Source organism: Raphanus sativus, chromosome 2 (genome assembly GCF_000801105.2).
Source record: "Raphanus sativus cultivar WK10039 chromosome 2, ASM80110v3, whole genome shotgun sequence".
Classification (NCBI taxonomy): Eukaryota; Viridiplantae; Streptophyta; class Magnoliopsida; order Brassicales; family Brassicaceae; genus Raphanus; species Raphanus sativus.
This window is the reverse complement of record NC_079512.1, coordinates 21,037,143-21,053,615: the sequence shown is the minus strand read 5'-3', so window position 1 is coordinate 21,053,615 and position 16,473 is coordinate 21,037,143. Positions and strand designations below refer to the sequence as shown.

At 30.7% G+C, this 16,473-nt stretch overlaps 4 protein-coding genes across 5 annotated transcripts in view; 2 read left to right on the top strand and 2 right to left on the bottom strand.

Moving 5' to 3' along the window:
* Positions 1 to 8,416, top strand: part of LOC108832647 (uncharacterized) — a 44,355-nt gene extending 35,939 nt beyond the window's left edge. Inside the window, exons 2-5 of one of the 2 annotated variants that reach the window (XM_057002567.1) lie at positions 7,511 to 7,566; positions 7,649 to 7,717; positions 7,811 to 7,917; positions 8,058 to 8,416. In XM_057002567.1, coding sequence (XP_056858547.1) covers positions 7,530 to 7,566; positions 7,649 to 7,717; positions 7,811 to 7,917; positions 8,058 to 8,141 — 297 coding nt within the window. In that variant the 5' untranslated portion in view covers positions 7,511 to 7,529 and the 3' untranslated portion in view covers positions 8,142 to 8,416. Of the gene's footprint in view, positions 1 to 7,391; positions 7,567 to 7,648; positions 7,718 to 7,810; positions 7,918 to 8,057 lie in introns of those variants that run through there. The other variant, XM_018606113.2, reaches the window with a different exon arrangement.
* LOC108832641 (gibberellin-regulated protein 10-like) lies at positions 560 to 1,204 on the top strand. The gene is made up of 2 exons (XM_018606107.2): positions 560 to 730; positions 832 to 1,204. The coding sequence occupies exons 1-2, from the start codon at positions 649 to 651 to the stop codon at positions 1,017 to 1,019; spliced, it is 270 nt and encodes an 89-aa protein (XP_018461609.1). The 5' UTR covers positions 560 to 648; the 3' UTR covers positions 1,020 to 1,204.
* LOC108832643 (40S ribosomal protein S15a-like) lies at positions 5,929 to 7,170 on the bottom strand. Its single transcript, XM_018606108.2, has 4 exons — positions 7,068 to 7,170; positions 6,615 to 6,767; positions 6,365 to 6,525; positions 5,929 to 6,277 (listed from the first exon to the last, which is right to left on the bottom strand). Exons 2-4 carry the CDS (start codon positions 6,745 to 6,747, stop codon positions 6,179 to 6,181), a joined length of 393 nt encoding a protein of 130 aa, XP_018461610.1. The 5' UTR covers positions 6,748 to 6,767; positions 7,068 to 7,170; the 3' UTR covers positions 5,929 to 6,178.
* Positions 8,417 to 8,794: 378 nt separating the features above from the next.
* LOC108832644 (probable histone H2A.7) lies at positions 8,795 to 9,593 on the bottom strand. Its single transcript, XM_018606109.2, has 2 exons — positions 9,303 to 9,593; positions 8,795 to 9,204 (listed from the first exon to the last, which is right to left on the bottom strand). The coding sequence occupies exons 1-2, from the start codon at positions 9,510 to 9,512 to the stop codon at positions 8,965 to 8,967; spliced, it is 450 nt and encodes a 149-aa protein (XP_018461611.1). The 5' UTR covers positions 9,513 to 9,593; the 3' UTR covers positions 8,795 to 8,964.
* Positions 9,594 to 16,473: the final 6,880 nt, after the last annotated feature.

Here is a 16,473-nt window from a genome sequence, read left to right as displayed (position 1 = left end):
GTTCAATCTCTTGATCTTATTGCGATCACATCTAGCATTTTGGTTTTGAGGTAAGTAGAGATGCATGCTGCATTGCGTCAAACTACAACTTTGAGGGAAGAAAGCTCTAGAAGCTCCCCCCTAGTTCCAATTACGTGTGTCACTCTTGTTATAGCTTTAACGCGATGGTCGCTCAACGTGAACGACATTGTGTCTCCGTATTTCTCACTTTAAGCAAAATAATAATCTTTGATGTACATTTACAAAAACAGTTATACTAGTATTATGATTTGTTAGAAGCGAATATAACATAGTTTCTATTTCTTTAAACCAATGTAATACAAATAAATATGCAAATAGTGAATAGTCCTTACCAGTACCATCTATCTTGTTCTTTTGGACATCAAGTATTACTAACTTGAAATTAACATGTATATGATACAATGTCAATTAGTAAAATTTATTTTTGTAGTTGTGTTTTCAAATACACAATCCATAAGATGCGTTTCACCTACTCCAAGATTGTTTCAGCATATATAACTTACTTTGTGCTCAGCCCAAACCATCACTTCTTTTGCATTGTGCGGAAACTCTTGAGCTTTTGTCTTCATCTTCCCAAAATAACAAACCTCATCGAATCAGATTAGAATAACTTCAACCTCGCTAAGAATGAAAATGAAACTCGCTGTTGTAACGTTCGTCATCATCTCCCTACTCCTCTCATCTTCTTTGTTCATGTTTTCAGAAGCCTGTAAGTATACATAATTCATTTACTTATTTAACAGTTCTATTTTTTTAATCTCGCGGTTGATAAAATATTAATTATGTATTTGGAAATGATACATAAACTAGCACCATGCGACGGAAAATGCAATGCGAGATGTTCAAAGGCAGGAAGACAAGATCGGTGTCTCAAGTATTGCAATATATGTTGTGAGAAGTGTAACTTCTGTGTTCCCTCCGGCACTTATGGAAACAAAGATGAATGCCCCTGTTACAGGGATATGAAAAACTCCAAAGGCCATCCCAAATGTCCTTGAACATGTCTTGAAGATAATCTTCATATACATCATATCTATTATACACATAAATACTACAATGGTGGTTGGCGCATGAAATAATGAGTTTGAATATGTTTGTATGAAAAATGTGAAAGATCTTGATTATAAACGTAATGTGTTGTAAAAAAAACGAAATAATCTACTTTTAATATCAATACTATTAATTCTTAAACATGTCCAATTGATATTAGTTAGGTCCAATTTAAAAATCCTAACAATAAATGCCTTTTAATATAACTGCATCTATAAGTTATATATATTTTTAATCTAACCGCCACTTAAATTCCTAATAACCAGCATTTTTTCAAACTTCTACAATAACTGCTCGACCATGATTAAAAAGGAATAACTGTTTGAACAAATTACAAAATGTTGTAAGAATGGAAACGATGATCAATTGATCAATATGATGCATTACGCATACGTGCATGTTATAATTCTTTTTGAGGGAAAAACTGGGAAATTGTTTGCTTACAAAAAATCTGGGTTCTGTGATGATGATGTTTATTTTTTAAAAGAAAAATTGATGGTGACAATAATACTGTTTTTTATTTGAATAAGAAATAATTTTAAAATCTGATGATAAAACGTTAGATTTTGATTAGTGCAATTTAGACATGAAAAAAGAATTTTTTAAATCCTGATAATTTTTACTAATACTCCTAATACACATATATAAAAAATTTTACACATAATTTATTTTGGTCAAAACTCTTACTAATAATTTTTTTAAAATATTTTACCCAAATATGATTAAAAACTAAAATATAAACATCAAATTTCTAAAAATATGTAAAAACTACAAAATTAAATAGCACAAATATTTAGGTTTGCAACATCACAAATTTAATACAATTATCAAAAGCTCTTACTAATAACTTTTTAAAAATATTTGACCCAAATATGATTACAAAGAAAAACTAAAATATAAAAATTAAATTTCTAAAAAATATGTAAAATAAAAATATATCCCTCCATTTAAAAGGCGGGTCAAAATCAAACTTCCTAATTAGAATACAAATAGATTCTAATAATATAACTGAAAATAAAAAGAGTTAATAACTAAGTTACACATTAGTTCAACCAGTGGTTCAACTGATAGCCGGATTATGGGTTTTAAAGGGTTTTCGTGAGTTTTCGCGGATGCTTAAATAATATTTTTTTCTTAAAACTCAAACCAGATTACATACCGGATTAATGAGTTTATCGGTTCAAGCGGGTTTAGAACGGATCTCAAAACACTAGGTACAAATTTATAGTTATACAATATCACAAATTCAATACACATATATGATTACAAAGACAAACACAAATATAATTACAAAAAACACAAATATAAAATTAAATTTCTTTATAAAATTAAAATAAAAATATACCCGCCCTTCAAAGGGCGGGTGAGAATCTAGTATTCTATTAATTCTGAAGCATGACCAATTGATAGAAGGTTGTGTCCAACTAATAAATTGACCATGTAAAATAATAAACCAAATATTATACAACTATAATAAATCAAACTCTATTAACTGTAATTAAAGGAAACTATTTCTAAACCACCTAAAAAGTACTACTTCTAAAATCGCCGTTGCTAATTTCATTACTTTTTAAATATCACTCTTTAGTTCCAAAATATTAGGAAACACTTTCCACCAGACTACGTGGCTATTCTCTATTTTTTGTTTTGATCACATAATTATTAGTTTAACCTGCATTTATTTAGATGTATTTTGTAAATAAATATTAATGATATTAATATACTAGAAACTAGGTTTAGACTACTTCCCAATTGTTCTGATATAGTTGTGAGATAATAAGACTGTGGATGGACTATGGTGTAGTTTAATTAATTTTAATATATGACTAGATTTTGATTTGTTCTTTAAAAGATGAATATATTTTTGTTTTAATTTCTTTTGAGAAAATTAGTTTTCATATATGTATTTTTAATTATATTTGTGGTTGTTAGTATTTAAACAAAACTAGATACAATTATATAAAGAAAATAATCAATGGATCTTTAAATAAATGAAATAAATAGTTGGATATAACATTTATCAATAAGCATATTTATAATTTAATAGAATAGATATAAATATATCAATATTGAAAAATAAAATAAAAAAATCACGTTTAAAAATATAGTAAACTTTTAAAATTTATTTTATTTATTTTTCATTTCACATAAGAATTTAATTTAAATAATTTTTAACAAGTTGAAAGGAAGACATATAATAAAATACAATAATATAAAAATTAAAATTAATTGAGTATCTAATTCAGATAATGAAATTAAATCTAAAATTTATAAAAGTAACAATTTAAATAAATTGGGTTAAATATTGGTCATCCACTGGTTCAATCTATAGCCTTTGGTTTTAGCGGGTCTTATTATGTTTTAAGTTAATATATATATATATCAATACTATTAATTTTGGAACATGACCAGTTGATAAAGGTCAGGTCCAATTTAAAACAAAAATGAAATCTATATGTAACTGATTATTTTTGATTACGGAAACTATAACTACTTTCACTAATCTTTTTTTTTTTTTGTCATCGACTTTTACAGATTCAAACAGACTCTGTAAACCAAAACAGTAGCTCTGCATCCATGTGCACAACAAAGGACGTTTGTTTCCTAGCACTACGTGCTAAACCATCGGCCTTCAAATTTTGTGTGCGAGGTACATGAATGATCTCCAAGCTGTGGAAGGATTCTTTCAACGTCTTTATGTCTTCTAAATAGTTAGCAAATGCCGGTCATTCCTCTGGTTCAGAAACCATCTTCACCAGTTGCAGACAATCTGTTGCAAACGTGACCCGAAACTGACGCAAATTCCTCATGCATTCCATTGCCCATACTAAAGCTTCTGTCTCCGCGTGAAGAGGAGAGAGAGAAGCCCTTATATTCCGTGCTCCCATTAGTCCTGTGAAGCCTTCTAGTGTACTATACCACCCCTGCCCAGAGAAGACTTCATTTTCCTTCCAAGATCCATCCACGAAACACCACCTGCCGGGAATCATCGGCAGATTCGATTGTTGTGGATTTTGTGTTGGCACTTGCACTATTTGGGCCTCAGCCCATAGCCGTGCTTCTGTTACCGCCAGTTGAAGAGTCTCCCGCGGATCTATATCCAAATTACTAAAGACTTTATTATTTCTTCCTTTCCAAATATACCATAATATCCAAGCAAATTGATGATCTTCCATTTCGGGCCGTATTCGCCAAAATAGGTAATCCATATTTGTGAACAAAGATCCCGTTGGGAAAATTGTTGAGTTAGATGGGATATTGGACAGTGCCCAAACCTGACGCGCTGGAGGGCATTCAAAAAACACATGGTTAATCGATTCCTCCGTAGCCCCACATCTATCGCAGTACAAGTCCCCTGATAGCCCTCTCGCATTTAAATTCTTTCTGACAGATATACATCCTGATACCAATTGCCAATAGAAAATGTTTAATCTTTGGCGGGCAGCGAACTTTCCAACAATGTGCTTTAAGTGAATCCACATTTGGCCCAAATACTGCCACTAATCTAAATACTCAATTTCGTAACATTCAATTTAATGTAATCCCATAATACACGGAATCCACTTCTTTCCACTACATTATTTGCCGTTTTCAGATATTAATAATTGTTTTTTCTTTTTATTTATAACAAATGCAAATGCATTGGGTAAATAACGGTTACAGTAAATTTCATATTAAAATCTATAGTAAACACATTAACTGTTTAACAGCGGACGTAGTACAATTACATGTATAAATCTATTAAACCTTCCATGAACATAATTTATAGACTTCTGTAAGAACTAGGTTTTTCAAGAATATCTTAATATTTTGAGACAGCAAAATATTAAATATGAATTATTATATATGTTATAATAAAAATATCTTAAATCTGAAAACCGTACCAATATTTCAGGAAATGAATTAGTATATTTTTAAGACTGGTATAACAAACACATTAATTTGTTATATTAATAATTTATAAAAAAAACTATTTGACTAATACATAACAAGTTCAAAACTTGGTTTTAGTTTTAGTTTATTATAAATACATTAAAATGAACATGTGACACACCAAATAAACGAATTATTCTATTTTGATTATTATAAAATTATGTTTATATTAAGTAGATTATAAAATATAAATAGGTCAGCCAACTTCATTGATTTTATGTTTATATAAAATTTAATTTTTTGTGAATGAAAATGTAACTGATTTTCTAAAACTAAATCAATAGATCATATGATCCTGTTTAAATAGGATAGATTTACAAAATTAAACAAAAATATTAATTTAAACAGTTAGTATATTAATTTTTGGTTTATAAAGAGTAATTTTTAATACAAACTGAAAATTTTACATTTATTTTTTATGATTATAGGTTTTATAGGTTATTGCAGTAATTTTTATGAAAATAAGCAGACATAACATATTAACATACTTCTATTAAAGAAAATTGAACCAATACAAGAGAGTTAAAAACAAATTAAAAAGTTTCCAAATTTAAACCATTAAAACAAACTAAAATGGGATGAGTATCTATATACAAATTAAGTGCAAAACGGGTAAAATTTTTAAAATGTTTATGTACAAAATTTTAAAATAGATTAAATACAAATTAAGCGCAAAATGTTTAAAAATTTAAAAATTATAATATACAAAATGATTTTATACTTCAATTAACATAAATATGATTACAAAAAAGCGAAAACATAAAAAAATAATTAAAACAAAAATATACCCGCCATTTCAAAGGGCGGGTGAAAATCTAGTTAAACTATCAAAGGTAAAGCTTTGTTTATATGCATGAAATGTTGGATAGTTTGTAGATTAATAGGGTGGTAATAATACAATCTAGAGTATCAAAGGTTCATTGATTTAGAAAATTGATTATGATGCTTTAACCATCGAAACAAGAGGGTACAAGTGTCTAGCAAAGGAAAGATAAAATGACTCAAAATAAGCACATTACTGTCTACATTTGCGCGAAACAAACAAAACGATTATCTAAGAAAACGAACGCATCAAAAACTCTTACTACCCTCTCTTGACTCTGGGCTCAATCGAATTCCTCATCTCACCAAAAGGAGAAGAAGCAAAGTATAACCAGGACAAAGATATGGCTATTCAGTAAAAGAATCCAAGAACCTTGCCACCAACATTCTTCCTCCTTGCTTCTTCGTGGTCCATGATACCAGCGGAGGTGGTAAGAACAATGTAACCAAACTGCATAGTTCAACAAAACCAATAGTCAGAACTCAGAAGCAAATAACATGACAAGGACCATAAGGCATAATAAGAATAAAGACAGACCTGTCTGGAAGGAAGAAGACGAGCGGTCCAGCTTTCAATCTCCTTAACACCAACGTCGAAACGAGGACTGATGACACCACATTTGTTCAGTCTTCCATTAAGCTCCACCACAATCTTACCAGACCTGTGGTCATCAACGTACTCGAATTCACCAATGTAACCTGCATTTTCATGAAACAAACAGGTGAGCACGAACAGAAGAAACAAACAAAAACGAAAAAAGGAATATTATAAGCTTAAGACACTATACCGTGTTTCTGCATGACGATGAGAAACTTGATGATGACCTTGGAAGAAGGCCTGATCATAACCTGCCTCTTCCCTCTCTTCTCCGCGTTGAACATACTCTTAAGAGCATCGTTCAGCACGCTGATCCTCACCATTCTTCAATAGCTCAAAAGGACTGAAACCAAACAACAAATCAGATCAGAGCTTAATCAAACTTTCAAAAACACAAAATCACTATAGAACACAATTCATTTCTGCTTCGGTACACATCTACGGTAGCATCTTCATACGAATTTGAATACAGTATTAGAGATCACAATGGACGTTAAACAAAGATTCGATAGATCTATAACGTATCTTGTTCCAATACATCAGTACGCTCAAGCTCAAATTTCCAACCTAAGAATCTAGAGAGATATTAACACAAAAGCAGATCGGATAAGGTAGAGTGCGATGTTCTGGAGAGTTTTCTAACCTCGAAATCGAAGTAGCAGCCGCTCAAAATTCTCCAGCTAGCTAACGACGAAGACACTGAGAGAACTAAGTGAATCAGGGTTTTTTGCCGGCGCCTTTGAGCCTCATTTTAAGGGTTAAGAGATCTAGGTTTATTTTAATGGGCCAACGATGTAGCAGTTAAACCTTATTGGGCCTTACAGTGAACAAAAAAAGTTATTAGGCCTTTTGTAAAACCTCCTTTTTTTATCTTTCCCAATTGTGTAGGAATTGAACGGTAGAGATTGAGCTATAGCACATAACAAAAACCGAACTGAACCAAAATCAAATGTTAACCGGATCATCACTCATGAGAACAAACAAACGCTGCCGCCGGTAAATGGAAGGCTGCTGAGAGAAACAGAACCCTACAGGCTAATCATCTTTTTAGCCGTTTTCCTTGTAGCTTATGCTCGCATCAGGAATTTCTTCCTGTGTAATCACGATGGCTAAGAGGTTCACAACACAGCTCTTTGTCAGCAGTATGATAAATTCTTTTTTCTCATCTCAGATTCTCTGCATTTTATTTTCTGCTTCTCAATTTTTTTTTTGTCATTTTGAAAGGACTCTCTGGTTACACCACAGATCAATCGCTAAGGCAGCTGTTTTCACCCTTTGGTCAGATTAGAGAAGGTATTGACTTCTAATGTCTCTCATTCTCCTGATTGTGTGTCTAAGCTGATTCTGTTGTCTTTGTGTGTGTGTGTGTGTGTGTGTTTATGATAGCTCGTCTTATTAAGGATTCGCAAACACAGAGACCTAAAGGATTCGGCTTTGTCACTTTTGAGTCCGAGGTTGATGCGCAAAAGGCGATGAAGGCTTTGGATGGCAAGGTAACGTGACGATCTAATTCTTGACTCTTGTGTTTTAACTGGTCTTGAATCAGAAAAGTCAACTCAGGGAATGTTTCCAAATGTGCCTATATCTTATAAAGAATTGGGACTGAGATTTGCACTTGGTTATTTGTTTTCAGATTGTTGATGGCAGATTGATATTCGTGGAGGCTGCGAAAGAAGAAGCACCAACAACAGATGTGAACACAGTAACCAAAGTTTGAAGAGAACACACAGGCTCATTACAAAACGAGTTAAGACTCTTCCACCAAAATCATTTTACACTGTTGCATTTAGAAAGAGTGGAAGTAGTTTCTTGAGTTACGGTTCGTTTCAGTTTTAAAATCTACAATCATTTCTCATGTAAACCTCGTTTAGTTTGAAGCATATTTAACTCTGATGTATCTGCTTTCGAGTAACTAGACAAAATCAAAGTCAGCACTTGTGTATGTGATTATGCAAGTAGTAAAACGTTTTGTTTGAATGTCTTTTCTTTTAATTGGTTGTGTACAATCCTGATTTGCTTATGGGAGCTAAGGCATACGCAGCAGCTAATTCTGAATCAAATAGCACAAAACCATAAAGTAATTCTGCAGAAGAGAGTAACAGATCTCGTAGCGTTCATTCCTAGTAAAACTGGACCATACAATTCAAACTCATTTCTTCAAAACAGGTTCATTAGTATCATAGCTAAGCCTTGCAGTGGTGCTTGCAATACAAATTATCTATAAACCGAACCGATAATTTTCTTAATCAGGATAATAGAAACTATGGAGATTGGACTGATATTGGAACATTTGATATTTCTTGTGAGAGTGAACAATTTATAATGTGTGATAAATGACTGCTGTGGATACGTGCGGAGTACACGAGAAGATAAGCAAACTTTAAGATTTTATAAATCATCAAACTTAGAAAGTTGGATCTGAAGAGAAATCAAACCCAAAATTACATAATTAAAACTTAAAAAAGAGCTAGAGATTTTCTACATATGCATTCACCAATCTTCAACACAAAGAACACAAATAAAAAGCAACATCGTGTGGCTTAAGCCTTCTTAGGAGACTTAGCCGGTGACTTGGACGCAGGTTCCTCGGTCGACTTAGCAGAAGACTTCTTAGGCAGCAAAACAGAGTTGATGTTAGGCAACACACCACCGTGAGCGATCGTGACTCCACTCAGAAGCTTCCCCAACTCCTCATCGTTCCTAATCGCCAAAAGAAGATGCCTCGGAATAATCCTCGACTTCTTGTTGTCTCTCGCAGCGTTACCAGCAAGCTCCAAAACCTAAATTTCCAAAATCAAAATCGAAAAATCAGAAAAATGATTTTTTGTTAATAAAACAAATCAGATCTGAATGAATGAATGAAGAGAAGAACACTTACTTCGGCTGCGAGGTACTCGAGCACGGCGGCCATGTAAACCGGAGCTCCACCGCCGAGTCTCTGTGCGTACCGTCCCTTCTTCAGGAAACGAGTGATTCTTCCGACCGGGAATTGGAGGCCGGCTTTGATCGATTTCGAAACCGATTTGGTTTTTGGTCCGCTGGCTTTCCTTCCTCCGAATGCCTTCTTCACTTTTCCGGTGGTTTCCATTGCGAACGAAGATCGATTTAGACGAGTGATATGATTCTAATGCAGGGAAGAGGTTATGAGATTTGTGATGTTTTTGTTCACGGTTCTCTTGAGTGGTTTTATAGGTGGGAGGGATAAAAGAAGGGGGAGATTTGTGTCCGTTGGATTTTGTGTTATCGACGGTGGAGGATAAATTAGGTAGCGATCCTCGCGCTTTTGTATTAGCCAATCAGAAACGTTTTCTTGTTTTTCGAGATCGCGCCAATTTTTTTGTCTTCGTTTTGAAAGTTTTGCGCTTTCGTTGCATTCGTTTTTTTTCTGGAGATTAATTTTGCTACTTACATTAAGAAATATATGATTAGATACACCAAAAACTATATATTATATTTTTTTTCCGGCTCTATATATTATATATATAACTAGTAATTGAAAACAAATATAGACGATTTATTTTTAAGGATACTTAAAGAAATTTATATTAAACCCACCACACCAGATTCTTGTAAACAAATATAGAAGATCTCTCGTAAGCCTTTTCTCTAATTTTCCTCCATAATCCGCCTTATCCGAGAATTGAAACCCAGACCTCCTCCTGTAGAAATTGCGTTGTCTGGGATTCGAACCCCAAACCTGGGTGTAGAAGCCTTTAACCTTGACCACTAGGCCACGGTGCTTCCACCGGCTGTGGCTTTTAATTTATGTTTAACTGTTACGATTTTTTATTTTTAAAAATAGAAGTAACTTTAGAGATAGAAAAAAAGTCTGAAATTGTGGTTTTTTTAAAATAGATATTTAAAAGTAAAATTAATTATATTGGTTATGAGATTTTCATTTAAAGAAAGTTATTAGGATTTTACGGAGTTTAAAACATGATTGGAATAAAAAACTTTAAAGACTTTATATCTCTATTATTAAAAGAGAAGTACACTTAGGAAATGCCCCTGAGTTTTCAATTTTAATTACACTTCCATGCCACTGAACTTATTAATTAACATTCCTAAAAAAAATCTTGTCTTTTTAGATTATTAAATGCATGTTTTTTCACTTTGATTTTTCCTTAAAAATCGGAAACAACATCTTCACATAGAAGAAAGTTATTTATTTTATCTTTAATGACTTAATCAATGATAGAGATAAAGCACCTATACCAATAGATGATTATTAATTTTTTTAGCCAAAATAAATTCAATATCTAAACAAAATATATTTGCTGACAATAAGTTTTAACCTATAATCACTCTCAAATATTTAATATACCTATAAACACAGAAACTTATCCTATAATTAAGCTAACTTCTAAAATTTGGTGAATAATAAATTATCTTTACATTTATTCCATATCTAAGTAATAAATAAATTGTTGTTTTAAAATGTTATATTAACAATAATGTAATACATACATATATATATATATATTATCAGTAGTACAAAGAAAAATTTAGTGAAAACAAATATTTATACGGCCACGGGTCAAACTATAGAAATAAACAACAACAGCGCAAGATTATATTTTATTCATTTATATTTTTTAAAGAATGTTAAGATTTTGGAATTAGAAAAAATTATGACCAATCTCTATATTATTTTAATTAGAAAATTTAAAATTTATATCAAATATTTTGTTAAACATTTAATCTTAATTTTTATTATAACTATAAATTAATTTCCAATCTAAATTTATGTCTAAATATTACAAATATATCATTTAGTATAAATAAAAAACTAAAAACATAAAATAATACCCGCCCGGTCGGGCGGGTCAATGTCTAGTCTCTATTATTAAAAGAGAAGTACACTTAGGAAATGCCCCTGAGTTTTCAATTTTAATTACACTTCCATGCCACTGAACTTATTAATTAACATTCCTAAAAAAAATCTTGTCTTTTTAGATTATTAAATGCATGTTTTTTCACTCTGATTTTTCCTTAAAAATCGGAAACAACATCTTCACATAGAAAAAAGTTATTTATTTTATCTTTAATGACTTAATCAATGATAGAGATAAAGCACCTATACCAATAGATGATTATTAATTTTTTTTTTAGCCAAAATAAATTCAATATCTAAACAAAATATATTTGCTGACAATAAGTTATAACCTATAATCACTCTCAAATATTTAATATACCTATAAACACAGAAACTTATCCTATAATTACGCTAACTTCTAAAATTTGGTGAATAATAAATTATCTTTACATTTATTCCATATCTAAGTAATAAATAAATTGTTGTTTTAAAATGTTATATTAACAATAATGTAATACATACATATATATATATATATATATATATATATATATATTATCAGTAGTACAAAGAAAAAATTTAGTGAAAACAAATATTTATATGGCCACGGGTCAAACTATAGAAATAAACAACAACAGCGCAAGATTATATTTTATTCATTTATATTTTTTAAAGAATGTTAAGATTTTGGAATTAGAAAAAATTATGACCAATCTCTATATTATTTTAATTAGAAAATTTAAAATTTATATCAAAATATTTTGTTAAACATTTAATCTTAATTTTTATTATAACTATAAAATTAATTTCCAATCTAAATTTATGTCTAAATATTACAAATATATCATTTAGTATAAATAAAAAGCTAAAAACATAAAATAATACCCGCCCGGTCGGGCGGGTCAATGTCTAGTTTAGTTTAAAGTTCCTAAATCTTCAAAGTAAAAACAATAATACTCTCTCTCTCTCTCTCTCTCTCTCTCTCTCTCTCTCTCTCTCTCTCTCTCTCTCTCCTCTCTCTCTCTCTCTCTCTCTCTCTCTCTCTCTCTCTCTCTCTCTCTCTCTCTCTCTCTCTCTCTCTCTCTCTCTCTCTCTCTCTCTCTCTCTCTCTCTCTCTCTCTCTCTCTCTCTCTCTCTCTCTCTCTCTCTCTCTCTCTCTCTCTCTCTCTCTCTCTCTCTCTCTCTCTCTCTCTCTCTCTCTCTCTCTCTCTCTCTCTCTCTCTCTCTCTCTCTCTCTCTCTCTCTCTCTCTCTCTCTCTCTCTCTCTCTCTCTCTCTCTCTCTCTTTTTATGTGTAAGTAGTTTTAGTTGGAAACTAGTGATATTCCGGCGCTACGCGCCGGGTTCGTATGTTATACTTTTACATAAATTTATAAATTATTATATGGTCTTAACAAATAAAATATGTTAAATATGAAAATAAAAATATATTAAAAATGATATTTTCTGATCTTTTTTATACTGGTTAGTGACCGTAGTGCATTACTTTGTTTGAAGTTGTTTAGTTCAAAGTGGAATAGCATAAGTGGTTGTTACTAATCGATTTAATAAAAATAGAATAAAAAGCCGATAATCATAACAAAATTAATTTAGTTGGAATTTAAACATAAAACAAAGTTGATGTTTTATATAGAGAACATACTTATATTATTAATTATTAAAATAACTATATATGAACTATAAAACTTTTACTAATATATTTAGATCAAATAATAGAAAGATGGAATACTGTTTCAAATTTTATAAATTTTATAAAAAATAAGGGTGAAGTGTCAATTTTGGTAAAATAATTGGTGAGTACCTAATATTTTTAAAATTACCATGTTGACTTTTAAATATAGAGGTGCGAGTTGTATGTGTTACTTTAGTTTCAAGGTCTCTCAAAAAGATGTATCTTAAAATAAGAAACATAAAATTATTTTCTATATTAGTTTTGTTATAATGGAAGATTTTGTGTGTGTTCATAACGAAATTCTTGTTTGTCCACCCTTATTTAGAAATATCAACGAATCTTAATATGAATCTAAATATGTTTTTTAGCTAAAAACTATAAATGATTCATAAACTCCTATATTTAATGGACAACTTCTATTTTAACCAGAATGGAACAATTTCACTAAATCTTCCTAGTAAAAAATCAATTTGTTAATTAGTAAATGAGATGTTAGCATCTATAACGATCATGAGAAAGACAATTTCTAACTATCTGTGACATTCGGGCTTGCTGACTTGTTGCATTTAGTAATAGTTTTGACAATAAATGGTTAGTGTGGTGCAAAGGATTAATGGTGAGGGTGGTATGTGGTTTACATTAATTTTAAAAAACTTTAGCAACCAGGAAACGTTTTTAAATTTCTCTCAGATTGGAAGTAATGATTCTTTTTTTGTTTAGTTAAGTTTTAAGAGTGTATTAATCATGTTCACGGTTTTTAAAATGTAAACACGGATAACATGTATCAGGGAAGTTATTGGTTTCATTGCGTAGTGTAACATGGGAAGATACCATAGAGTTTATGTGCCAATACCAATAGACCAAATGTTAGTCTTTTGGACTTGAGTCGCCATCAATTACTAAACATTATTAGAGTGGAATGAGTGGAATTTCTAGATTGATTATATGACGGTTACGTCGATTGCGTTAAAGAAGGAGAATCGTAGAGGCTCTATTCTCCATCGTCAACATCAAATACAAAGAAACCCTATAAACCAGTGTTTTGACACCGGACCCGGATACTGAACCGGATGATTTACCGGGTCTCTGGATCATTGGGTCAACTGCCTGGACACTGAACCGGACAATTTACCGGGTCCCTTGATCATTGGGTCAACCGTGGATGAACCGCGGTTTAGTAATGAATTAATTTTATAATAATATATTAACTATGAAAATAAATAAATAAAAACTAAGGTTCATATTTTAAATGTTTTCAAACATGAAGTAATTGTTTGGATATGTATAGAGCTGGGCAACCGGGGTACCATTCGGGTGTCGGTTCTGTTTTAATCGGGTTCGGATTTTCATGGTTACCAAAAACTAGTCCCATTCGGATAATTTAAAACTTCGGTTCGGGACCGGTTCGGGTGCTCTTTGGTTCGGGTCGGATTTAGTAAATTATTTTGGTATTGGTATAACCCGAAATACTATCGGTTTAGATTTCAAATGGACTTTCGGTTCTTGAGTATATTGTTTGTACTAAATGTAACCAATACAAATCTACATAAATGGTAACTTATAATACAAATAAGTAAGTAAAAACATCAATTTCGTCAAAACAACTATGAAATGACGTAAATTTGAAACGAAAGCCAAACATCTTTATTGATATAAATAAAACAAAACAAATGAGAAAATTCAAAGAAACCTAAAGCCAAAACAAAAACCAAAACCAAACGAGAAACTATTATTCAATGAAATCAAAAACCAAAAACTTAAATAAAATTTCAAGCTTCAACTGCAAGCACCATTGTCAACCTTCAACCACGAACTTCAAACTTCAATCTTCGAGACATAAGTAAAATCGGTTCTTTGTTTTTAAAATTCTTGATTTGTATATATTTTGTAATCAAAATATAAGTAAAATCGATTCAAAAATAAGAAATGAACATCAAACTTGATAATTCAAAATCAAACAAAAAATTAAATATATTTATCGATAGAAATAAAATCAAATAAATAAAAGCATAAAACGAAAAATCAATTTCTCAAATGAAAAACATTGTTCAATGAAAAAAATACCAAAATATAAGAACTTCAAACTTCAACTGTCACCTTTAACCATCAACTTTCATCTTATAGAACCACCAACTTTTATGTAATAGATAATAATTTAGATGTTCAATATATCTTAGGGTATTTCGGATACATATTACAAATTGAGATCATGTTTGGTACAAGATCATTTTGAGGTTTTGAATGTTTCGGATTCTATCGGATATCCATTTAAATTCGGGTTCGGTTCGGATAATACCCGTAACCCGAAATACCACAAAACAAGATCCATTCGGTATTTATGTCAGATTCGGATCGGTTCGGATTCATTTTTATCGGATCGGGATCGGTTCGAATTTTCGGGTTCGGTTTATTTGCCCAGCCCTAGATATGTATCTATTTTATGTTTATTTTTTTTAAATACTTAACTTTAGTTTCCATTTTTGTATTTTTATTTGACATACAAAATATTAAGAAATAGTTTAAAGTATTTTTAAAAAATATGTAACATAAGAGTTATGAAATCTAAAAAAAATCATGACATAAAATCCATAATAAATTAAACTTTCAATCTAAAATTAAAACATCATTGTAACAAATTGTTAATAACAAAAATAAACTAACACCTAATTACAATTAACACTAAAACACATTAAATAAAGTTGAGAAAAGATTTAATTATTAAAATGAAAATACCACATGGCATTTTTCCCCCCAAGGAAAAAAAAAACTCAACTTTATTATATAAGAAGTTAATATTAAGAAAATCGTTACTTTTGAAAAAATAGCATTTAATACACAAATCCAACTAATAATAAAATGCATGGATTATTGAATTGGTCACACAATATGTAATAAAGGTAAAAGTTGATATGGGTTATACAAACATCTTATATTATGAAATAATATTTTTTTGCTAAAACTATTTACATATAAAACAGAGGGAGTAGGACTCTTAAGATTCTAAAAATAGCATAAATTAAATATCAGAATGAATGAAAACCCTATTGTAATGTAGAAATTTAAACATCATGAGTATCATAACATTGATTGATTTTTTATTTTTATTTTTTTGAACACATAACATTGGTTGATAGATTAAAAAGTGTTATACATATATGCCGACTCCAACATAGTTGTTGTGAAGGGGCAGACGCATTTGAAGAGGTGTGAAGTCAGTTGACACGAGTAAAATAATAAAAATTAGATTTATAGACTATAAACATCGATATGCTACAGTAAAAGTTGTTTGACTTTATATGACTGAACCCAGAAATCTCGGGTTCGAAGTCCTCTTTGAAGCTTTTTACATTTTATATTTAAGCTTTGACACCAGAAAAATTTAATGATGGGACTGCCACTGTTTCTGTGTGAAACCAGTAACTAACATATCAAGTTTTTTTTTAAGAACCACATCACACTATGTGCATTTTCGCAAATAATACATACAATATTCTACTCAAACTATCTATAATGGTTTTAAGATTCAACATCATTCACTTCATCTTTTAACACTCCACATTAT

Coding starts and splice junctions, on each gene's coding strand:
- LOC108832641 (XM_018606107.2), top strand. CDS start 649: ATGAAAATGAAACTCGCTGTTGTAACGTTCGTCATCATCTCCCTACTC. Junction 731..831: donor GTTCATGTTTTCAGAAGCCT/GTAAGTATACAT, acceptor TACATAAACTAG/CACCATGCGACGGAAAATGC.
- LOC108832643 (XM_018606108.2), bottom strand. CDS start 6,747: ATGGTGAGGATCAGCGTGCTGAACGATGCTCTTAAGAGTATGTTCAAC. Junction 6,526..6,614: donor CATCGTCATGCAGAAACACG/GTATAGTGTCTT, acceptor ATGAAAATGCAG/GTTACATTGGTGAATTCGAG. Junction 6,278..6,364: donor GTCTTCTTCCTTCCAGACAG/GTCTGTCTTTAT, acceptor TGAACTATGCAG/TTTGGTTACATTGTTCTTAC.
- LOC108832644 (XM_018606109.2), bottom strand. CDS start 9,512: ATGGAAACCACCGGAAAAGTGAAGAAGGCATTCGGAGGAAGGAAAGCC. Junction 9,205..9,302: donor TCGAGTACCTCGCAGCCGAA/GTAAGTGTTCTT, acceptor TTGGAAATTTAG/GTTTTGGAGCTTGCTGGTAA.